At 41.2% G+C, this 24283-nt stretch overlaps 1 protein-coding gene across 2 annotated transcripts; it reads right to left on the bottom strand.

Moving 5' to 3' along the window:
- Nucleotides 1-1122: 1122 nt before the first annotated feature.
- On the bottom strand, nucleotides 1123-23033 carry NCEH1 (neutral cholesterol ester hydrolase 1). Of its 2 annotated transcripts, none has more exons than XM_082056562.1 (5): nucleotides 21961-23033; nucleotides 11915-12143; nucleotides 9983-10052; nucleotides 7368-7539; nucleotides 1123-5863 (listed from the first exon to the last, which is right to left on the bottom strand). In XM_082056562.1, exons 1-5 carry the CDS (start codon nucleotides 22096-22098, stop codon nucleotides 5246-5248), a joined length of 1227 nt encoding a protein of 408 aa, XP_081912688.1. In that variant the 5' UTR covers nucleotides 22099-23033; the 3' UTR covers nucleotides 1123-5245. The 2 variants fall into 2 exon arrangements, with proteins under 2 accessions (XP_081912688.1, XP_081912689.1); XM_082056563.1 differs by lacking the exon at nucleotides 21961-23033 and adding an exon at nucleotides 21500-21876.
- Nucleotides 23034-24283: the final 1250 nt, after the last annotated feature.

The raw sequence follows: 24283 nt of genomic DNA, 5'->3' as shown, positions 1-24283 counted from the left end.
CATTGCAGGGTCTCTTTTTTGTTTTCTTTTACCTGTCTTCCTGTTGAACAGTTGATAAACACTTTAAAACGCTATAGAAAATAATTGTGAACAATTATTGAATTTACGTTAGGGGTAAAAGTCTTATATAAATGATGTGCTGCCAACTACTTAAAATCTATAAGAGAAATAAATGCCATTGGGTTAGTGCCAGAAAAAATGGAATGAAGAACAAGGAGAAAACCTGTACCTCCCCTAGGGGTGAACAAAATGAAACAAAATGAAAGGAGGCTCAGCCCCAAAGAGTTTTCTAAGTGTGAGGTGAGGAGAACAGCCCAGCCAGGAGGGTATATATGGCAGAGTAACGCTTGAGTTAAGATGCCTCATGTACTCATCTAGTGCCATTTGAAGGTGCTGATGAGGATTTTGTGCCAGAGACTTTGTCAGGTCTCAGGTGGCAGCTCAGAGTCCATTGGGTGCTCACTGTGCATCCTCCCGCAGCAGCACCGGGCATGGGGTGATGTGCACCCACCCCTGGGAGGCACAGCCCAGCCTTGCCCAGCCTGCACACTCAGCCTTTTCACTGAATCTAAGTAAACATGATGGGAAAAAAAACTTCTGTGGGGCCCAGCCTGTTTTTAATGCATTCAATTTATTGCAAGCAGAATGGCTCCTGCTGATTTAAAAATAGGCTCAGAAGTACTTTGAAGCTTTTTTGCCCAGCACTTTTTTTCAGCAGGGGGAAAGCTTTATATTCTGTGAAAGTCACAGGAACCTGCTGGACAAAATGGCAAACCTCCACATTAGGATATTTCAAAAGTAATACTGATATGACCTTTCATAAATGAGAGAGCAGGGGAAGAAAATGGGTGACAGTTCAGAAAGAAAGAATGTGAAGGGAAGGCAAAATAGGAACGGAAATGGAACTAGGGCTTCCACTGGCTAAAACAGTGACACTGACCTCTGCTAAGTGAAAACTCAAATTGGAAATATTGTATATTGGGCGGAAAAAAACCAACAAAACAACTGAACAGAAAAAAACCCACAACAACAAACAATGGTCCTGGAGAAACAAACAAACCAACCAAACCACAAAACAAACAAACAAAACCCCCAAGCCCCTAAACAAACAAAACCAACATCACAGATCTATTTAACTTTATTTCTTTGTTCTTCATTTTGATAGCACATTTCAATCACAGTTGCCAATTGGGTCTTACAAGATCTTTCCCCTCCACTGGGAAAGAAGCAAATAATGGTCATGCATAAGATATTGAATGGATTCACATCACATTTGTTGTACTTTGGAGTTCCAAATATCATAAATAAGAGATCATTAAACAGGCTGGTTTTGTTTTGAACAACATAATTGTTACAGATCATAGCAGCTTAAAAGGTTTAAGACAAGTGAATTGACTTCCAGTATCTTAATTTGAAAAAGTTTCCAATAAAGTTTAGTAAGAGATTTTAAAATATACCCATGATGCACCTACTTAAAAAATATAGAGGCCCAAACACTACAAAACAATGTTTTAAAGATTAAGCATTTCTGTTTAGTTTGTAGGACTTAAACCCATGATGGCCTTTCTACTTTGCCTAGGGATCTGATTTTGGAATTACTTCGATAAAGGTTAGGAAATTCAGCTTATTTGTGATTTCTATACACCACAAAACATCTTTAAATTAGTCTGGGTTTCCAGAAATGCTGAACACCCACCCTTTAAGAGATTCCAAGCTAGGCAAACAAAACCTCCGTTTATTCCTGCAAATATTAATCAAAATACTAGAGAGACCTGCTAATATAGTTCCCAGGTCCCGAAAGCAGGATGCAAATGCCTATAGGTTCTTACATTTGAATGCTTTGATGGTAATTAGGGAGATATTCTTGCATAGATAAAAATCTAATTGTAGGAGGGGAAACAAAAAAAAGCTATCTTCAAAAAGTAGCTAGCCATACTCCTTGATTTAATGAAATGTAGACAGATTTATTGAGTATCTTCTTTTCCAAGAGTGACTTTGTAGTATGCACTAGTGAAATTTTGTTACAAATACTCGATCGGATCCTACAACGTGCAAAGTGCCCTAAGCTGCTCTGTGAAATAACCAAGGAATGAACTTGCTGGGTACGCCCGAGGAAACGCTTCAGGAGATGCAGGACTAAACACCTGAAGAAATCAGGATGTTGCAACATGCATTTAATCTTCATCTCTTGCTCTGGGGCAGCAGCTTTCCATAACGGTGCCTGCCGGCCCTCAACTTCCAACTTCGCGTACCAGGACTACGTGCAAAGGAGAACAAAAGCAAGGTAGGAGGAAAGGTGAGTTTGGACTAACGCTTACTCCAAGGTTTACTCCGAATTTTAATCGGTGTCTTGTGCAGCAATATACTGAAAGGTCTTCTTATAGCTGGAACTCAGACCTTTTTTTACCTGTTACAGGATCCATCACATATCTTTGCAGCTATCACGTACTTAAACCATGTCGCTGCACGATAAAAGTAGTCAGGATATTTTGACAGAACTAGGTAATACTGTAACATCTCATCCAAGTTGTGCTGCGATCTTAGATGTCGCATCAAGCTACTGATGACTTAGTAAACATATTCCATCCAGTTATATACTCACTACCGTTTCTTGTGCCAAGACTTCAATGTGCTTCAGTGCATGAAGAAAATTTACAACTGACTCCATTAATATGTATTCCAGCTCTCCATTTCATTTCAATGAAAAAAACAGCAGCAATTATATTATAGCTTCATAGCAGATATTTATAACTTGGCTATCAACACATGCTGATCTAAAGCTTTGCAGATAGCTCTCAAGCAAACTTAATTATTATAGAACTTATATTAACCACTTTCTTTTTCCAGTATTACAGTTACTACTATCTTTTAATGACAGCAGGAGGAAACAAATGACATCTTTTCTGACATGGGTTTACTCTTTAAGTGGGAAAGCCAGGAAGAAGCGTGTTGTTACAACTCAGTGTAACAATATATTTTTATTCTCTTTAAGTCATAGTTCAAAATCAGGTAAATGGAGCTGTCTCCATACAGAGGAAAAGGACTCTGGAGCAGATTAGTAATTTGTCTTTTGAATGGACATAACTTTGGTTGCTGTTTTAAGTGTAAATTGTATCTATTGAAGCTGTGTTTATGGAGGAAAGAGGGTTTAAATCCAGAAAAAAAGTTAAAAGTCTTCTGCAGTGTTAACTGGGTATCTTGACCAAAGCTTATTCTGATTCAGATTGCCACTCAGCTGCTCTAATTCCATCGAGTCTTTGTAAAAACTAAATGGAAGAAGAATCTGGGCTGCTGTTGAAAAAGCTTTGGTTTGTGACCTCCACGTGAACCTAAGCCCAGAAATGAGTTTCAGCCTGCATGACTGAGCCGACATTGAGACCTTGTCCCATTAATAGCTTTTCTTAATACTTACAACCACATTAACATCCTGATGTTTCTAGGAAGCACTGATTCAGCACAGCCACTCTCTTATTTAATTCAGATATCAATCGAAGTGGACTGCTCTGTATATATGTTCAATGACAGAAGGCAGTTTGCTCTACCAGTGCCTTTTTTTTTTTTTTTTAAAGAACTATTCAGAATCCTGCCATGAGAACCGCTCTAATGAAATTGTCTTTGTCATGATCTCCCAACAGCCAAGAAGCCTCATCCTCTGGTATTTTGACAGCAGCCAGGACAGAGATGAGCCAGCTGCACAGGAGGACCCATAACAGCAACATCACCCGTCATGGCCATCAAAGAATGATGGAAATTCCAAAGCTATGGGGGCCATTCAGTGCCTGCCAGTCACCCTCACATCCCGGTGCTTCACCTGCACCTGTGGATTCAGCTTCACAGCTCCTTTGCGAGGTAGGAAATTACTGCTCCCTCTCTTGCAGAAGAAGAAAGTGAGGCGTAAAGAGATTAAGTTGTTCTCCTGGGGTCCCACAGGAAATCTGTGGTAAAGCTAAGGACGAATTTAATCCACTACTTTAGTCATGGGGCAGCCATTCTCTCCTCTTTGCTAGAAACACTGGGCTTTTGACACAAGCTTCGCTTTTGCAAGCAGTAAGCATCCTGTGACACACAGTGTCACAAGTTGTTTCACTTCCCTGTCTTGCTGCCTGGAATTTACAGACTGGCTCAAACTGTAGAGATCTGTTGCACAACAAGATCATCTTACCTCACGTTTTGGGTCAGTCTCCAACACAAAGTTTAGCTGCAAAGATCAGATATAAATCTTCCATATAGATTAGAGCCCACTTCTGTTCCCTTGCTGCCATCCTTCCAGTAAGCATGAAATATAATAAACATTACAAGCACAAAAGAAAAGTCAATGAACAAAAACTACTATTAATTACAAACATTAGTGCAAACGACACAGTAGAATTTTTAGTAGCTTGTATGTTCTGTAAGGAGGTCATGAAGCTGAGGCTTTAAACACAAAGCCACATTCTTTAGCCAAATAAGTAGTCAGCTTTGAAGCTCACTCACATAAACCACCTGGATTCTGCTGCTACACACAGTATTTTGTCCTATATATTTCTATGCAAGCTGTAATAATTTTTATTGAAAATATATTTAGTCCTGTGCTTTTGTAAAATATAAATAACTAAAAAGACCAAATTCCAAAGCTGAATTACACATTTGGCTAGGAGACTTGTCTAGCATCGTCTTAACTGCCCAGAAGAGCTTTTTATTTTTTTTAAATTTAAACGAGCCATTTGACTATGTGCCTAAAGCCAACACTTAAATCCATGCATGACATTAAAATGCATGGCTCCCCTGTCAAAGGCGAGACTGCTCACACTTTCTTTGACAGCAAGTGCTCACCGCTGTTGAAAACTAGCTCCCATTTTTACATATTCACATGCAGATGTAGGTGTTTGGCTTATCTCCCATCACTCAAAAAATGATGGCCTTTCTGACTAATTAAGAGTCAAAGCTTGAGAGCTGCAGCCAGTTAAGAATGCTACAGGAATGCTGATCTCCCTGCTCAACATTTGCTTATGTTTGGCAATAGTCATCTGAAAAAAAGGGGGGGCGCCAAAAAATAATCAAAGTTTGAAATGGTATTTCTCAAAATTCTTTGCTGGGCAAGGTCAATCGAGCTAGTAAATGCTGTAGTTAGTCATCTGTAACTACCCCCCACCAGCAGCTGCAGTTGAACAGATGAATTTGGAAAAGTGCACTTTTTTACTGTTTGCTCTTTAGCAAGAACAGACACCAGAGTTGGGCACCCCGTGTCTTCTGGAGAGATTTCTCTTCAGAGGTTTTCATCCAGCCATTTGATGTAGCTGTTCCTGGTCTGAACACCCGCTGAGAAGTCAGTAGGCCAGATGGTGAATATCATACAGCCATGAAAGCAGTCATCAAAGTGATCGAGCGTGACTTCCACGCCAGCGTTCTCTAAGCGCTTGGCGTACATCACCCCGTCATCTCGCAGGACGTCGTTCTCACAGGTCAGGATGTAAGTCTTGGGCTGCATCTGCAGAGTTTCATTGTCTGCAAGGAGCGGGACTGCTCGTACATCAAGCAGCGCTGGGATCTCCTGGATGATTTCAGCCCTGCCTGTGGTTTGTATTAAAGGCTTGTAGTTCTTTTTGAACGATGAAGGTAGTAAAGATGTCCAGTTCAGACGTCCTCTGAAAGACAGAGCTTCGCCAACATCCAGAGCAGTGTGGTTGTTAATCAGCAGTGAGTGAGCCAAGTCATAATTCCCATTGAAGTAATCTATCCAATAGTTGATCATGACATAACGAGGAAGAACAGGCATATTCATGTTCTGCTGATAAGAAGGTGTATTGAAGTCAAACGCCTGAAGGACTGGGTAAATTAAGGCCTGCAGTTTCGGTCTGACGGTCAAATGCTCATCTTTGCTAAGCTGTGTGAAGAATATAGGGTAGAATTTGGATTATAAAGAAAATAAACATTACAATATCAACATAAAGCTTCATGCAGGCAACCATTCATTTGACAATTTTTAGGCTGAATTCTGCTCTTATGCATATAATGTTGCTCTCTTGTCTGAGTATTAGCAGGGCGATCTTTCTTATTTTGTTAAGAGGGCCATCCAGGCAGACTCAGTATCCTGTCTCCAGCAGAAATCAATGGCAGAAGCTTGTTGGAGGGTGTAAGAAAAAAAAAAAAAAAGAGTAAAGTGGCATTTTGCTAATGCAGTTTCCAGTTAAACAATGTGCAATTGAAGAACTTCCTGAATCAAAGGAGCTATTCTTGCTTTTAACAGTTTTTAATGGATTTTTCTTCCAGGAATTTATCTAATTTATTTTTTTTTTGAGCATATGCAAATTGTTGGCATGCACAGTTTTCCCTAGCAAAGGCTCACCTTGTACAGAATTACCTCACTGTGACCTGAACCTGCCATATGCATTTGATTTTATCCTACCAATTATACATTTGGTACCCTCTAATCTTTTTCTGGAAGAATCAGCAAACACTTGTTTTGTTTCATCTTCTATATGAGATACAAAGTTCTCCATCATATCCCATCTTGTCTGTCTCTTTTTCAGGCTGAAGAACCTTAGTGTATTTAGCCTCTCCCTGAAACAGCCCCACGTCATTGCTTTAAAAAGAATTATGCATCAGGGAAATGAATTAGGAATGCTGCTTTAAAAACATGGTACTATCATGCTTATCAGTCCTCAATTTTGAAACTTTTAGTGTAATTGTACCCTATTAATTTTTCACCCTAATTCAATATTGCAAGGTTGTCATAATAATTAGCTGTCTGCACATGATATCTGCTTTCTTATCACCAATGGTTATGGTAATACAAAAAACCTAATAACAATATTTCACTCAACCATGAAAAATATTATTACTTGCCCCAGGCTGCCTTTAAAATCTTTACTAGATTAAATCCAGATTACATTTAAATTGCAGATATAGAAAAGAAATTTCCTTAAAATTGCAATATGCTACAGGATGACAATTTAACAGAAGAATTAAGCTTCTATTTATTGTATTTTTGTCCCTCATTTGTATTTGAAAGAAATAAAAACATTTTCAGAGACAAGCATCTAAAAATAGAAAGCTAAATTGATAAATTACGCATGTACCTAGTTAGCTACTTAGAAAAATAAAGAATTCACCAACAAAAGGGATAAAAAAAGTAATTTAGCTACTTGCTCTTAAAATCTGGCCCATAACAACTCATAACTGCAGTAAGACATTGCAAGTGATGTGATTCATATTGCAATTGACTCATTTTTCTTCTGTAAAGTGACCAGATGCTGGCTTTCTACCATTCTGTCTCTAGGGTTGGCATATCACCTTGTGATGACGCAGCACAAAGAACCTGTCAACCTATATGCATCTCTGAATTAGGGATTGTCGTAGTGTAATACATAACAGAGACTGGACGTTACCTGCTGACACACAGCAGCTGCCAAATTTCCTCCTGCGCTATCGCCAGAAATTGCAATTCGACTCGGGTCAACTGAATACTCAGCCAAGACATCAGGCTGCAAGAAATGTTTAGTAGCCCGAAGAGCATCGTGGAATTGCTCAGGGAAGCACACCTCTGGTACCAGCCTGTATCTGCAAAAGAAAAGAGGTGAGAAACAATTATTACCATGTTATCTACCTCTCTTTCAGGATGAGCAGGTGCTATCAGGTATTCTTTAATGGCAAATTACTATTTCATTAGGACAAATACGATGAGAAAAATATGAGGTGTGTAATATTTATGTAAGACTTAATCTTATAATTAATGCTCTAATTCTGAAGGATTAATACAAACCTACTAGATATGAATAATACCAAGATCGTATAAAATTGTGCAGCTCATTCCTAGGATTTCCCAATAGAGGATTTAATCACACATTATAAAAATGAATGAGTATTTAAAACAACCTTGGCAAGGGAGTCATTATAATCAGCCTGTTTTTGATCCAAATCCCCCATGACTAGTATGAGGAAGAATATTTAATATACTCCCGAGAGATTCCACTGAGCCAAATAGCTAAGCAGTTTTTTCCTAAATTTTTACCTGTGCTCAGAAGGGGGTGAACCTTGCTCACCTCTGTGCCACGAAACCAACAATACCCAAGAAGCGAAGCCAAGAAGAACCAATTTTGTTTCAGTGCAACAGATTCAGTAATTCCTCTCCTATATCAAGGAGAGGAGCAAGAATATGCTCATTGCACAGGTGGAGAGAGTGAGGCACAGAGAGAGAAAACAGTAAAACAGTCTGCCCAGGAAGAACCAGCAGCTGAATCCCATTCACGAGATTTTTCTCAGTTTCTAAACAGTGCGGGAGAAGTCTGTTCATATTTACTGAATAATATGTAATATAAGAGTTGTTACTAGGCCTTATGGTACAAAGTATGTCTTCTGTTTGTAGCTTTTCAAATAACAGATTTTACATATTCTCAGCAGAGCTCAGCAAACAAAATCCAATTTTCTGATTCAAAACATTTTCTTTACAATCTAAACTAAAAAAGTTTCATATGCAGAATAAATTTTAAACTTAGGTTATGCAAAAAGCATTTTGAACTCCAAATCTGACCTGCCTTCAGAAAGCAACCTATATATTGCATCAGCTACTAAGGAATACGAGAGAGTCCTTTGGGAACTCCTTGCAAAACTGGAAGACAAACTATGGATATATCATGAAAATGAGACATGCAATTAAACCAATGAGAAATCTAATTAGACTTCACTAATTGAGTAAAAAACTTTGACTGAAAGATATAATGGCTAAGGAGAAGAGGTAAACAATAATTCAGAGAAACAAGCAGAATTACACCACCATAAATCAGAAAAGGAATAATAAGGAACTTTTCAATACTGTGATTGCAGCTCATCTGGAATAACCAACAGTTGCTTTTGTACTTTTCATTTTTTCTACTAATAAATAACAAAAAAAATAATAATAATAAAAAAAAGTGATCCTTTAAAGTATGCTGTAAGTATTGAATGAGTGAATGAGTAACATCAACTCTGTAAAATTAAGTTGCAATTAGATCACAGAGCTTGGTTTGTAATCAACAGCAGGTGGGAAGCTTTAGTAGTTACATCAAGTGCTTGGGTGTGCAACAGAAAATATTAAAGTTGACAATAAGGATGGGAAAAGGACCAATCAAGTAGGAGTCATCTAGGTAGTGAGCTAGTCGAGAGGTTTGTTTACTTTAGACTTGTTCAGCGAGTTAAAAAAGCAACCCTGCTTCTCTGTTGTCTGGCACCCTGGCAGTCCTCGGCTCTTGAGTGGAGGACAAAGCTTAAACGAGACAGTGGAACAGCGGGAGGTTGAGAGAGCGGCAGGGAAATGCCAGACTCCTCAGTATATTCTGTTTAATGAGCGGGGGAGAATGATTTGATAATTTTTTACATTGCAGACCCTTGCTCAATAGGACATAGAAATTACAGTTTATAGACAGACTTCAGGGGGTGTTAATATATATATTTTAATACCATATGATTTTTAATGTGTATGTATATATGTATATATATTAAAAATATACCTTGCACCCGTGGGAGCGGCCACTGAGGATGGCAGAAGTCCCTCTTGCCACATGAGAAGGCATAGAGATGTAGTTCAGCCTTCCTTCAGGTATATATCATGTCCAAATGTGTTTGGTTTGTTTGGTTGTTTATTCTTAAAGTTCACAAGTATTTACAGGATCATAACTTGGTACTTGAGTGATCTCAGGTTTTAGCTGCACTTCTTAAATATAGATACCATTGCAAGATGCACTAAAATTTGCATTTTAGTAATTGTCCAACTGAATTAAGTGCTACTTTCTTTTCCCACATTTCTGCCTTCTAGAAGGACCTCTAAAATAATTAGAAACCCAAATGAATTTTTGATACCTTTCCAATTTGTTCTGATTTTAAAACGGTAAAAATATCACACCGATAAAGAGAATGATTGTCCAAGTTAAAGCCTTATACACAAGCCAGTGACAAGAGAAGAGCTAAAAGGACTACGTTACATATTTCTAATACCTTAAAATTATTTGATCAGTTTCAGATTACTCACTCAACTGAGACAACTACAGCATTGAGAGATTCAGCCATGATTCTGCAGAGATTGTGATAAAGGCTTGTTCCTGGAATGAAAGGACATGGTGTTAGGAACATACGAGTCCATTTGTGTCAATATTCACAAAGCCATAGGTAAACCTTCTCAGAAAATATAAACACATTATACAAATATAAACAAAGTAAATGAGATCAGCGTGCAATAGATAATTGCCAAATTCATATTGTAGCAGAAGGAACATAATTCATGCCTTGAAAAGTCCCTGCAGTCTAATGCTTTCTTTCTCAGCTGGTTCTTGGTGACTTGAGGCATGCCATTTCATCCACCTATTACAATTCTCTCAGTTGGGCAAAATTTAGGGTACCCAGAGGCTTGGGGGCATTAGCGTCCAGAGTTACCACTCTCTGAGTCACTGCTTGTTGGTCATTTTATTATAGCGTGCATTGCTTTAATTCTAATGAGTTGCCTATTAGTGTCAACTGAACTACTCATTTAAGGGAGGATTAATCACAGCTATCATATTTATTGGTGGACTGATTTTCTTTAATTTTATTCCTTTCCAGTTACTTAATTGATGGTTCCTGGTACTATAAAATATACTAAGACACTAAGCGTTTCCTAAAGTATCTAGTTTTAGAATTTAATATTTAGCGTAACATTTGTGCCATTAACTTCTGCATCTTGGACTCAAGGACAGTGTCCTGACACAGCTGAGCTACAGTCATCCAAACAAAGCGTGACAATTTAATATAAACTTTTGGCACAAGAGTCATATGCAAACTGTTACAAAACAAATGAGGTGGGCAGGACACTAACAAACATCCCTTAGACAGGCCTAAGAAAACCCATCTCAGAGTACAATCCCTCTGTAGGAAGAGGAGAAAAAATTTATAGTGCTATAGGATAAAGTGATGGGATTTCCAAAGGCATGTGAAGGCCAGATTTTAAAGTTATTTAGGAACCTAAATCTCACTTAAATCATGGCCTAAGAGACTTACACATGCATAGTCCAAATGCAACCAGTCTTTGTTTTGGAACATTTTGGAAAAACTCCATTAATGTCATTAATGTTCTTTTTCTACAGATGAAGCCACAGGATGCATGAGGGCTGTATGGACTTCATAATGTCACAAGAGCAATGAGGAAGTAAAAGGAGGAAGACTCCCATCAGATGGACCAGCCATAAGAACCACATGCCCTTTCTCCTCCCAGGGTTTTTCTCCTGTACAAGGTGGTAGGATCAGCGGTTAGCTTATCACGGTCTATAGCTATACCTTAATTTCTCTGATCATGTTTCTAGCTTCCAAGTTAATTGGAGTAAACAGCATTAATTTTCAAGGTAACTTCTGCTGGTGGTGGCAGTTGTCCCCTAAGGGAGGGGCCAGACCATGGCAGGGGAACCCACCTCTACTCATTTCCTCCATCACTCTGCCCATTGCCTGTGATCAGCGGGATATATTCCAAGTATGCATTATTTAAAAGCCAAACGTTAGCGATGCTGTTACAGTGTTGTTCAGCTCACTCTTCTGTTAATTACTGAGTGAAAATGGGGCAAAACCCTTACACGTGGTTGCTGGATCCTGATCGGCATTTGAACATGGCCATAGAAAATGGAGGACTGGCCTTACCCCACCCAGGCATCCCAGGAATTTAAACAATAAGCTATTTTCTCCTCTCAGGATGTAACAAAATTAATCTTTTGGCCTTTTTACAGCTCATGTGCAGATAAGAGATGCATTTTTGCTGTGTGTTCATGATATTTTTTCTCCTCCCTCCTTAGAGCTGGATCTACCAGAGCAGAGATAGCTACTACTGAGATCAGGTATGTCTTAGTGAAATGGTCATGCCTGGCAGAAAAAGCAGCTTTTGGCTTCTCCCGCTAGAAGGACACCAGCCCAGAATCCTATTTAATTCCTGGCAGACACATACTTGCACTTGCCAAGGCCCAGCCCCCTCCGTGGATATAGACAACGCTGCGCTTGAGCTGTTCATCCCGCTTCCTAGGGGGTTCAAATATTCGGACCTCCACGCCATCAAAAACAGCATCTGTGATGGTAAGGTCTTCAGAGGAGACAGACTTCAGTTTGTCAAAGGTACAAATTATATAATTCAGAACTATTAAGTGATGGCTGAGTCTCAGGTAGTGAATCAGGTGACACTAGGAAAAAAGAAAAAAGGACAGTTCTGTTACTTCAGAGCATATCATACAAAACCGCATTGATGTTTAATGCAACCATCTTCAAAGGGCAGGTCCTATATGAAAACGAATATGGATTCTTAGAATATTCACCAGAAAATGAACAATTATCAAAGACCTCTAATGCTTTTAAAGCTGTGTTAAAACAAAACCCTGTCCATAAAAGATTCTGTGTTGTCAAAATCAAACTATGAGCACTACATGGATCAAAACAAATGTGAATGAGCACTCAGATCTTTGCCTTTGAAAGACACTTCTGAAAGGAGATGAACATCGCCAGTGTGCTCCACCATGGGGCCTGGGAAGCTCCTCAGACCAGTGCCAGCAGAGGGCAATACCACACAGACTAATTTTTTGTGGTGGTAAGATGCCAAAAATGCCAAGTATTTCTCTTGTTCCACCCCAAAGGGTTAAGTCTTTCCCCTTCCAAATTCTCGAGGATTGCAAAGAAATTTGAAAACAGGAATGGTCTTAAAGGAATATAATAGTTGTTTACTGGCTTGTCCTGTATTTACCTACTGAATTGGGAAGGATCCAAAACATTATCCAAGAACCATGGCAGGCTAGTGACTTTTTTTTCCCAACCTCAGCTACTAAAGCACATGACTTTTTTTTTTTTTTGGTGGGTGGGGTGTAAAACGCTATGAAAATGAAGAATGATCTGATCTTTCTGTCCCCTTACAGTAGAAGGAATAACATTTTATCTCCTTTGCCTATCCAGGACTCTTGTTTTCAAGTTTATTTTTTTAACTTTGCCCTGAAGAGATTAAAAACCTATTTGTCTCAGCAAATAGCACAGGGATCCAAGGCATTCCTCCAGCCCAAATGGTTACGACCTGCTCCCCCTGTGTGACCTGCACACTATTTGCGGTGAATACTTGTGCCCATTCCCTGGCTGGTGCGAAAGGGGAGGCAAAGGGCTGCAGAGACCACGATGTTGATACTGGACATTAAAAAGTAGTGGAGGTCTTTCTCATTGCAAAGTTAATCTCTATGCTAGTGATTAAGGCTAGAAATTGGAAAAATCAGCTCAGCCTTTTCTACAACATTTTCAGTCGAGGTGATGAAGTTGGGAGGTAAAATTAATACAGGCCTGATGTGTATCTTTAGGATGACCACCATAAAGAAAACTGTCAGCTGGGATTTTTTATTTTGGATAGAGGTAACAGATACTTGGAAGAAAAAGTGTCCTGTTAGGAGACATGCAGCTCGGCTACATACAACCACTTTACTGTTTTAATTCTGCCGGTACCAGTGGTACAGCGCAAAACCGCCAGTATGAATTAAAGGTGCTGACACCCGAAAAAGCAGGATCACCCAGGTACCGGTCTGACCACATTTCACATTGTGAAGAACAGATACTTGCCATAGTTTAACCTGTACAAAAGCTAAGTGGAAGCCAAGTCTGGTTCCTTGTGACAGCCGTGATTTTGCAAGTAAGAGTTTCAGAGTCTCTTGCTGGTTTCTATTATCTGTTCACAAGGATACACACACACCTCCGGAGGAAACGCTGATTTTGAAGCATTCAGCAGCATCCATGCCAAAGAAGATCTGTCTTCATAGGTCTACAGCCCTAGTTTCTCACATGTAGCATTTTAATCTGTCATCCTTAGTTTGAACGTTAAAAAAGAATAAAATAATAAATATATATGTATTTGCTTTCAGTTAGGTGCTGTAGAGAAACAGCTCTGCATAGCTGTATTTCCACTGCAGATTGCTGTAGAAAACAGACAAGCTTTTATATGGCTTGCTATGAGAGCAGGGAGAGGAATTCACTTCCAAAACAAGAATTTACAAAAATGACCTTATTTTCTTGCTTTAGCTTGTAGTAATGTCACCCTGCTGCCATAGTTTGGTGGTAATCCAAATTTTAAAATGCTTGCTGCTTTTTGGATGGAATATCATTTCTTTATACTGCAAGGCATTTCTCTGGGAGAAGAAACACAAAGTATGCAGCCATTGGGAAGAAATGCTGAATTCATGAGGCTGTTTGTACCTCTGAATTTCAGAACATGCATTTCTCCTACTGTTACTGAAAAATTCCCACAGGAAAATCCAGTTCAAACTCAAAATCTGAGGAACAATACATCTATTAATAATCTGGCACACAGTTGGGCTGCCACTGATGTAACCAGCTGAAGACCAGACCCTCGCTGTGCCCCATGGAGGCTCCTGGGGACGGTAACCACTGGGAATCAACTTCAGAAATACTGCCAGGGAAAACTGTGCGTTTGTAGATTTATTTTTTTTTTAGCCTGACTGTTCTGCAATAGACATCCCATTTTAGTTTTCTCCCCCTTTAGTCCACATTCTTTGTAGATGAGATGATCAAATGTTCCCTGGAATCAGAAATGTTTTACTTTCAAGGCTAGTTAGTGTTGTTTACTAGGAAGAGTTTTGCCCTGATCTTTAAAACTCAAAGCACCATGGCCATCCCCAGGTTATCACAGGCTTTCATGCTTTTTTTCTTTTCCTAGAATAGACCACTCTTCCTAAGAATCCAAAAGCCTGGAAGAGACACTTTGTACATCAGGGCACAAAAACAACAGTCCTATTTTTTTTGTTAGGCATTGGCTTTTTTTTTTTGCTAAACACTTATCAGACAGATTTTTTTGTAAGTACACCTATCTAATCAGTCTGTCTGATTGCCCTTTATAAGGCATCGTGATTGCACTTTTTGCTGGCAAAAGTTCTTTGCTTGTCCAAAGTTCTTACAAATAAAATTCTGATATTTATATTTTTTCTATAAACAAATATTTAAAATAGATATATAATATCTTATCACTCTGTAATATAACTACTGGCAGCAGATGTGTTTAATGGTTGGCTAACTCTTCTAGGACTACATTGCCCCAAAAAGAGCAAACCTGCCCATCCTGTTGACTGTGCATTCCTGGCACCTTTCTTGTGTTGACACGAACAAATGTGAAGCCTCAGAGTATCACCTTGCTGCATCAGCTCCCTGTGAAGCCAGCAAAATCAGAGAAACAACAGCAAATTCCAGCCAGGTCACCATCTTACTGAGAAGCCAAGGCAGGACAGAGAGACTGGGGGGGAAGGATGCAACCAGCCCTTTTGGCCACAGTCCACAGCTGGATTTGGCTTAAATCCATTATCAAAACTGTATCCAGTCACCTCATGTCAGCAGTGAGTGGTTTGATCCTTGCTGGTATCTATGACTTTATCACTCTTACTGTGACAGAATGCAGGACTGTTGCAGGCTATCAAATACAGCACTTAAATACATGGAAATTACGTGTGCGTGCCTATGCATGCAGAATAGAAGAGAGAAACAGTGTTCGCTGGTGAAAAGGGAGACAAGACAGCGCTGTAATAAAAGCTAGTGAAGGCACAGCAAAAGGACAAGGGGGAAGTTAAGAAATTTGGGGGACTACAGAAAAAAATAAGAGGGGATAGTACAAAGATGAAAGCCCTACAGGCAATTAGCCCAGAATTGCTGCACCAGCCCCAAGCATGGCACAGCACATCATTCAGTCTGGGTCACAAACACAAGTTTTCCCACGTAGGAACAGTTTTTTATGCATCCAGCTGAATAAACACTTTTGTTTTCCGAACAGGTAACTGGGAAAACATGTCAGGTGAACCTGATGGCATCATGGGCTGGATCGAGTAATGGCAAGTAAGGCAGAGCTGGATGAACAGGAGGACCCCGCAAGACAGGCTAGCAATGCAAATGTGAGTATTTTGCTGTCTTTTGAGCCAATTAAGCAAATAACCACCGTGGACGTATTACAATACCCCTATTGCTCATTTCTGATTGCAGCTTTTCATTTTGGGGCTGCTCTCTCTGAGACCCACGTCTGCCTCAGCAGCACTGTGGCTTATGCTCCCCAGCCCTCCAACAAGTCAGGCAAAGCAACCAGTACAGCCACAGTCTACTTCTCTTTTACCAGGACATCCCTATAACAGGAGTTTTCAGGTAGGGACAACCCAGGGACCCTCTAGAGATTGAACTGTTCAAGACTGATGCTTTCCTCCTAGTGAGTTATTTGGTGAGGGGTACTGGATAGTGAAAGATTTAATTGATGCAGGAGAAAATTTTCAATAAATGAAGAAAGGAGTCAGGGTGGTGGTAAAAAGCAGACAGAATGAAGAAAGTAGTGCTCTAGACAGGCAACATATTCACTTTAATCACCAATATCTGTCCCTAAACTATTAGGATTCTTCTACTGGCTCCTCAGCTGGTAATTTCATGAAGAATCCCAAATGCTCATGACTACTACACCTACATCCCTCATGGACTTGTATTCCATATTAGTCATGTGTTCTGTATTACCAAAAAAAAAAAAAAAATCCAAAATAGTTTTCCTGTTGCTAATTTCTATTAACCTCTAACAGTACTCCACATATTGGAATTCTTTGTCCTCGTATGACTTCCAGAGCTAATACTGTTGGGCTTCACATCTCCAACCTTTAGTCACACAATTATTGCAGCAGGTCACATTCAGACAGGGCACAAAGGCACCGTGTCCCAATGCACCAGCTGCTTCCTCTGCTGCCATCACAGCTGTCAGACCAAAGGTCCCGCTCTGACCTTACAGGCCTCAGCAGGATCAGGAATTAGGCAAACAACTAAGGCTCTTTCTTCATATAACCCTACTGGGGACTGAGCCAAATCTCACTCATGACTCAAATGAGTAATGATGCTGGAACTGGGTGACTGAACTGTCTAAGACTAAACTTCCTACCTTAAAAGATGCAGGTACTGTCCTCAATTCAAGCATCACTTTGCAAAACACATTTCTAGAACATTAGAGTCCAAACTGCCAGCTACAGTATTTGTAGTCAGTAACAGAGATTAGTGAAAAATACACTTATGTCATTTCCCCCTTTAGCTATGGGCAGAACATAATTTTTCTTGTAGATTTCATGCAGTTTATCCTGTTTAAAGGTGAATGTCTATTTTCTTTTATTTTACAGACACCTTTCTTAATGCAGATGCCTTATTGCCTAGTAAATAATATGTATTTTTAACACTGTTATATAAAGACAGTCCTCAAAGACAAGTGCTCTTAGTTCTACGAATTGCCTTTAGAACTGAAGTCAAGTAGACTGCTTTACATTTTAGCAATTAGAAGCAGAAACTAGATTACATTTTTAATGTAGGGTTTTGTGCACACAATGGATGAATAGGTATGTGCTTTTATCCTAGACAGAGACAAAAAAAAAAACGAGTTATGTTACTGCACAGAGGACTTCCAGCGTGGTTCCGTTTCTGCTCCGGTGCCACTGCTGTGACACCCACCTCCCACAAGTAGTGGCTTGGCTTACTGTAAAGCAATCCCAAGACTTTTTTTCTTGCATGTAAAAACATCAAGAACTTACTTGGGCAGCTACAACTATGACTTATATCCAGAAGTCACATGCTGTGAAATGTATGAGTAGACAGATTAAAGTGCTAGAACTAACTACTGTTTTCTCTAATCCTAGATGTTGATGCCCCATGCCCTAGAATTCATTACAAAAGCAAGTGGCAGAAAGTCATGAAGGGATTGATTGCTTGGCTGATGAGGACAAATATGAGGATAGTTTTCTCCCCTGTGCAGCTGCCTACCTTCTTCCATATACATCTATCGTATGGACTCTATGCCAACCTATTCGTCCTTCTAAACCTCTGCTAACAGCTGTCCGAGTTCCAGAAAAGTCCTTTCTTCCTTGCCATGCACCATAATAGCAAGTATCTTGACAGCGGTGTTCAGAAAACTTACTGCTTATTAAGTAAACATATACTGCTCTCTTTACTCTGATAAGGGAGACTGGTTAAAGGAAGAAGTGAAAAACACCTCTATCAATCCTGCTGTTAACTGAAGAATTACAACATGCTGCTTTAGACACTTCTTGACAGACACCAAGTAAAACAATAACTATGGTTAAACTTGTTGCTCAGTCCCATAATTAATTTTATGTGGCTGTCCAAATTTCAGTGAATCTGAATTCCGACATACCTATATACATATGTATGTACATAGTTTTTCATTTCTGATCTAAAATTGTGTTATATCAGTTTTCTGTAAAAATGTTACCATGCCCTATTTTGAGACAAGTGAGAGGGGCAAATTACTCTCAGTTAAGCACTTTCACATCAATTCATTAATATTTTTAAAGTCCAAGTTTCTCTGCTTTCATTCTGGGGCAGCACAGGACATTAAAGAGGGTGCAGGAACAAGGCTCTAAAAACCCAGCTCAGTTTCCAGCTGTCGAGGGGGGGTGACAATAAAACCCTGGCAGATGTATTGTTAACCTCCTCCCCGCCTCCCTTCCCCCATTTGCCCCTCCCTCTCCCCTATTCCCACTAAGGACAGGCGATCAGGAGGGAAAGAAGGACAGAGAGAAGAGAGTTGGAAAAATTAAAAATGTTTTACTAATGCTACTAATAAGAATAGAGAAAATAATACAAAACCAATCTTGAAAGTCTCATCAACTACAGAGCTGGCACCCAAAGTCCTGGATTGGACTCTACAGCCAACCGGAGCTGGATTCAGCCTCTCACTAGGCCTCAGTTTGCAGGGATGACTAGCAAGGTCCTTTCCTAATGTTGGCTATAAGGAAAAGGGACGAGATCCTCGTGATCTCCCACTTTTATATGAAGTATTCACGTGAATGGAATGTGGTGGTCAGTTTCTTGGTCACCTGTTTCTCGTTGCCCCTCTAGGGAGATGTGAATCTGTCCTTATCAGTAAGTTTGCATTCCATTGCTGTGTTTACCAAAACATGTATCTGGTTCTCCAGGAAAATGCAGCTAATATGAAAGCTTTAGCTGTCAGGCAAATTCACTAAAAGAGAAACTTGTTTTTTTAAACAAAACCAGGACACCAGCTCCACCACTGGAATTTTTGTGACCTCAGGTAAGTTCTCTTCCTATCTCTGTTCCCCCCAATTTAAGATTAGGATGACAGTATCAGTCCCCTCTGTAATATGTTTTGAAACCTGTTTACAGCAACTGCCATATAAGCATTATGTATATTTTTAACCATGTGATTACACTTCAACTTTTGTTGAAGTGTCTCATCCTAAACTAGGAGCTGAGTTGGTCCTTATATAATTAGTATGCTTAAAGCTAATGACAGCCTTATTATGTTTTATTGGTAGTGATTATTAATGCACTGAGAAAAGAAACACATTATCCTTAACAAGAAATAGTCATGCTTAATTGTCAGAGTCTTTTCCTTATTTTGAAGTAGATTTGCAAAGACAATTAATTGCACTTGAAACACATGAAGTTTGTTTCATGCTTTTGGAAAAAAATGATTACAGTACATTTCAGAGATTTTAAAAATCAGAAATGTACTTCTGTCTGCTACCAAACCCACAAAGGAAAGTAATAAATAGCAAGCTGAAAATACATTCAGAAGTGGGGCAAAGTTCAATGGTCACATTTAGAGAAATGTTAAACCACTTGGTCTTGCAATAGCTGGTAGAGAAAGAAAGGAGAAGCTGAGCTCTAGGAAAAGGCATATCCTTTATTTAAGATACACACAAAAGCTGTCTAACAAAGTAAATACTCAAGCTTAACTTCTGCAATCCTAGCTTCAGTTCACACAGTTCCTTCTTAATGGCAGTCATTTATTCCTGACTTTGTGCTGTCTCTTTTGTGTTGGAAAGACTTCTAACACTTGGAAAAGCAACTTCTCTTTCTCTCCGAATGCCCGAGGCTCACCTGTTTTATGATTGAGGGCACCTCTAACGCCTCACTTTTATGCTTTTGTGCAAAACTCACTTGTTTCTTTGGTTTGTAAGCACTTGTTCCTTCCTTTGGTTTCTAAGCCACATTACAGGAACTCTTACTTGTTTAGTAACTTTTCTCACTATAGAAGTTTGTATTTCTATGGCCAGAGATGTAAACAACCAAGAAATTACCACTTCCCCCTAACAGAGACTTCCCCACCCCAGAGAGCAGGGACAGATATGAGCATGTCAGCCTCTCGCTGCCAGTTTAATCCAGATGCCACCAGTCAGGCTTTGTCCTGCCAGATCCTCTTCGCATTAAAATCTCTATAATATCTCAAGAGAGATACCCGTTAGCCTCCAGGCTAGAGGCACCAGAACTCATCTGACTATGCCCCACATACCACATAAACAAACTGAATGCCTACATAAGCCAACAGCAATATACATATATATAGTCACAGTCATATGATTTTCTAAAGATAGGTCTCCTTCAGCTAGAGGTTATGGACTTGATTCAGGTGTTCCTGGCTGAGCTGGGTGTTTTGCAGGCAGCAAGCTGCGGGGCATCATGGCCTTTCTGTCCATACCATGGACGAATTTGGTTGATCTGGACACTTGCTGTTCAGTTACTTAACAACATAGAACAAGTGAGTGTCAAGCCATAGATTTTCCTGAAGAATTAAGCTATTGTAGGCCATGTTTGCATAATTTTCATAGCAGACATATAGGAGGGTATGTAAGTAAACAGGTTTTATCCTATACAAGCAAGCAGGCTTTATCCTTTTGTCCTAGATATATGCTTTGATTCAGTGACACATTTTGACAATGAAAAGATGCCCCAGTAGCTCAGAGGAGTGGTCTGTCTGCTCCCAGACTGTCTCCAACAGTGGCAACCAGAGAAGCTATTCAGGCAGAATATATTAATACAAGTCTGGACACTGTGTGTAAGCCACTTTCCTCATGCTTCCCAGCATCTGCAATTATTGTATTAGGAATGTAGAAGGTACATTCCCATCTAGTCCCTGTTAATTAATTTAATCCCATTTTGAATATGCTGGTGCTCTCCACCCAAAGTCCAAGGTTTTGTACATTTTAGTCTCAACTTAGTAAACTGAAATGCTGCTAGAAAAATATAAAACAAAAACAACAAACCCACAACAAAACAAAAAAAAACCCAAAACCTTACATCAGGCCTGACAATGACTGATTCGTCCTTTTCAAAGATCAGACCATCCTAGAAAAAAATAAAGTTGCCAGTTAAAGCCACTATCAGAAAGATTGTGGTCTCTCATGTCAGCATAAAAGCACCGGCAGAATATGAGGGAAATATAATGAAGTGACAGAACTGGCACGTGTGTCTTGTGACCAAAAAAAAAAAAAAGCAAGCATTCAGTTTTGTTCAGGAACACTATTCCAAATCAAGGCAGTTTTGTATGTGAAAGAGCTTCCCTATGTCTTCTTTCCTTAAGGCATACTTAATGTATCAGAATAAAAAAACATTCTCTTTTCTTGATCAAAATCTTGCACACCAGAAACGAGACTAAATCACATCTAACAAAATCTACACCATGAAACCCACAAGGGCAGACTGGATGCCAGCTTTGCTGAAATGTGCACGCTTGATTTACCGGTCAGGACGAAACCACCAGCAGCCTGGGGCGACCCCGTCGCGCCTCCTGCCCGGCGCTGCCCCCGGGTTTCACCTCCGCCCGCAGAGTGTCGCACCCGGACCCGAGGCCATTTGCTCCTCCTGGATGCGACCGGGACCCGGCACAACAGGGATCGGCTGCAGCCGCGGATGTCGGTGATGCTGCCGACTCCTCCCGCTCGGCTGTAACTACCGAGCGCTGCCTGCGGCGCGGCTCTCCGGATGGGCCGGTTCCCCCTCGGGCCGCGGGGACTCCGGGACCGGTGCGGGAGGGCTATGCGGGAACCTCCTCCGGCGCGGGGTGCACATCGCGACCCGCGGGCGCGGCCGCCGCTTCCAGCCGCCTCCGGCACTGGGGCGCGTCCGGCGGGGGCTTGGCGGGGGCGGGGGGAGTCTGTCCGCCTCTCCAGACCCGGGAGCGGGCCCGGGGCGCTGCCTTACCGTCTGCTGCACTGCCCGGAAGGTGGCATCCAGCAGCATCAGCTTCCAGGGGTCCGACACGGTGCCGGGCAGCGGCAGGTACACGTAGTACGCGGACAGGGCTGCCAGCGCCGGCAGCAGCAGCCAGGCCGTCCGCATCGCCGCCGCTGCCACCCCGCGCTGCGCGGGGGCCACCTCAGGGCCGGGCTCCCCGGAGGAAGCCCCGGTGTTTCCGTGCCCAGCCCGCCGGCTGTGTGCCAGCACCCGCTCGCGGCGCCCTTATCTGCGCCTCCGCGCCCGCGCAGCGCCGCCCCGCCCGGGGCCCGCCCGCCTGGCGGGGAGGCCGCTCCGCGGACCTCGCCGCGCCTCTCGGCCGGGAACACCTCGGGCCGGCCGCGAAGAGGCCTGTGCCGCACGGCTGGCGGGGGCCCGGCGGGGAGGGGGCTGCGTCTCCCCTCGCCACGCTGGTGTCGCCCCGAGCGGCACGGCCAGGGGCTGAGGGGCCGCTCCGCTGTGCGCTGGGCCACCCGCGCCCAGGCCCGCTTCCCTTCGCCCACCCCGGGGCTGCCATAAAGCATCCATGAGGTTCTGTAGGGCCGGCGCAGGAGGCAGCGAGCCCCCAGCAAACCCCCCCGTTTCCCTTCTGAGGGGTTCCAGCATGTGCAGGATGGCGGCTCTTTGCCCACAGAGAACGGAACACCCGGGTCCGGGCAGGGTCTGCCCTTCTCCACCGAGCCCAGAGGCTGTGGCGGAGGCGAAGGCTGCGATGGATCGAATCCCATCAGTCCGGGAGGATCCCAGCTGCTGGGTGTTTCCAAGAGGAACTCGGAACACCCTCATTTTAGCTGAAGAAACTGTACTGTTTCCAGTTTAACAGACCAACTCCACAAAGGAGATTTTTGTTTTTTAGGTATGATTATGTTCTAATTTTATTTTGGACTGGGAATTTTTATTGTTAACCCTAGGTCAGTAACAAATTTTAGTTTAATGCAGGAATATTTCCTGTACCAAAGACAACAACATTTTCTAAATAAGTCTTTCATCCCCATAAGCACTTTCTTGTCAGATTAAAAAAAACCTCTCTTTGCAACATGCAGGAAATATAAATACTAGAGAGTTCAGCCTTGACACAAATGACTACTTAATTCTTAGCCACAGAGCTGTCTTCAGCAAATTAAAATACTTATTTAAATAGCCAGTTTCACATGTATTATGAATATTAATGCAGAAAAAAGAATGAGCACTGATTTTAACAGTAACATTACTTTAAAAAATGAATTTGTAATACTTTTTTTAAAAATGGACATGAAAATTAATAAGAGAAACATGTTTCTAAGAAGTAAAGGGCAGTTTTTAAGCCAGTTTACTGGAAATGAAGCAAAACCTCGCTGATTCTAAAGGCTGCAGAAGAAAGTTTTTGGATTTGTGAGGAAATAAGACTCTCAAGCATGTTTAACCTTTTTTCATAACAACAGCAGATGGAGTTTGTGTAATTTTCACAGTCAGTTTTGAACAGACTATGGATGTGAAAGGGCTGTCAGGAAACAAGCTTTGCCAAGGAAACAGCACAAGGTGAGGTTCTTGAGCTCTCGAGTTTTTATACTGAGTTGTCCTTTTCTGTATTATTTTGTGCTCTCACCTCTTTTACCATGTGCCCTGCTCCTCTGCCTCCTGTGCTTTGCACACTACCAGGCTTTTCCCAGCATCTGCCCCTGAACTCCACACCCAGCATCCTTCAGTGTAACAATTTGTGTCTTTCAACAAAAATCATTGTTCCCAAACCTCCGGCAAAACTGGGTCTAGTCCCACTCCTCTCTCATCTATTTATCTCTTCGAAAAAGAGACAAAAGGGCTGGACGGAATTTGGTTTTGAGGTTTCTCATGCTCCCACTGATCCCCACATACATCTTGTACTTGATCTCCCCCCTTCTGCGTATTTTGAAAGTGACTGCTATGGCTAAACTGAATCAATAGCTCTTTGAGGTATCTCATTTTTTCTCAGGTGCTTATCAGGAAGTCAGCTGGTTGAAATACTAAAACACCATCGTCTGAGAAAAATTCCTTCTTAAAAAGAAAAAAAAAAAAAAAAGGATAAATTAAACCCCAAAATGCTTGCAAGATATCTAGGAGACAAGCAGTTTCCCTACATAAACTCACCCCCTGCAGCCAATGCCCAGAGACACTGTGGGTCACCAAGGTTTCCTTCAGGGCTCGCGGGGTTCCCTCAGTTCTTCTAGTGTGGCCTCCTTGTTTTTTTCACAAGGTACAAGATCCTGCTCCCACCAAGCTGATGTGACAGGGCTCTTTTAATGATTTAATCTCCTGGAACTTTCTCCCTGTGGGT

Source organism: Streptopelia decaocto (genome assembly GCF_964273445.1).
Source record: "Streptopelia decaocto genome assembly, chromosome: 6".
Classification (NCBI taxonomy): Eukaryota; Metazoa; Chordata; class Aves; order Columbiformes; family Columbidae; genus Streptopelia; species Streptopelia decaocto.
This window is presented reverse-complemented; position numbering and strand designations above follow the sequence as displayed.

Bases quoted from the DNA above. Each gene is read 5' to 3' on its own strand.
- NCEH1 (XM_082056562.1), bottom strand. From the start codon at position 22,098: ATGCGGACGGCCTGGCTGCTGCTGCCGGCGCTGGCAGCCCTGTCCGCG. The intron at 12,144-21,960 runs GTAAGGCAGCGC...CTTTTTTCCTAG, and splicing joins TCCGGGCAGTGCAGCAGACG to TGTCACCTGATTCACTACCT. The intron at 5,864-7,367 runs GTAACGTCCAGT...TTCTTCACACAG, and splicing joins CAGCTGCTGTGTGTCAGCAG to CTTAGCAAAGATGAGCATTT.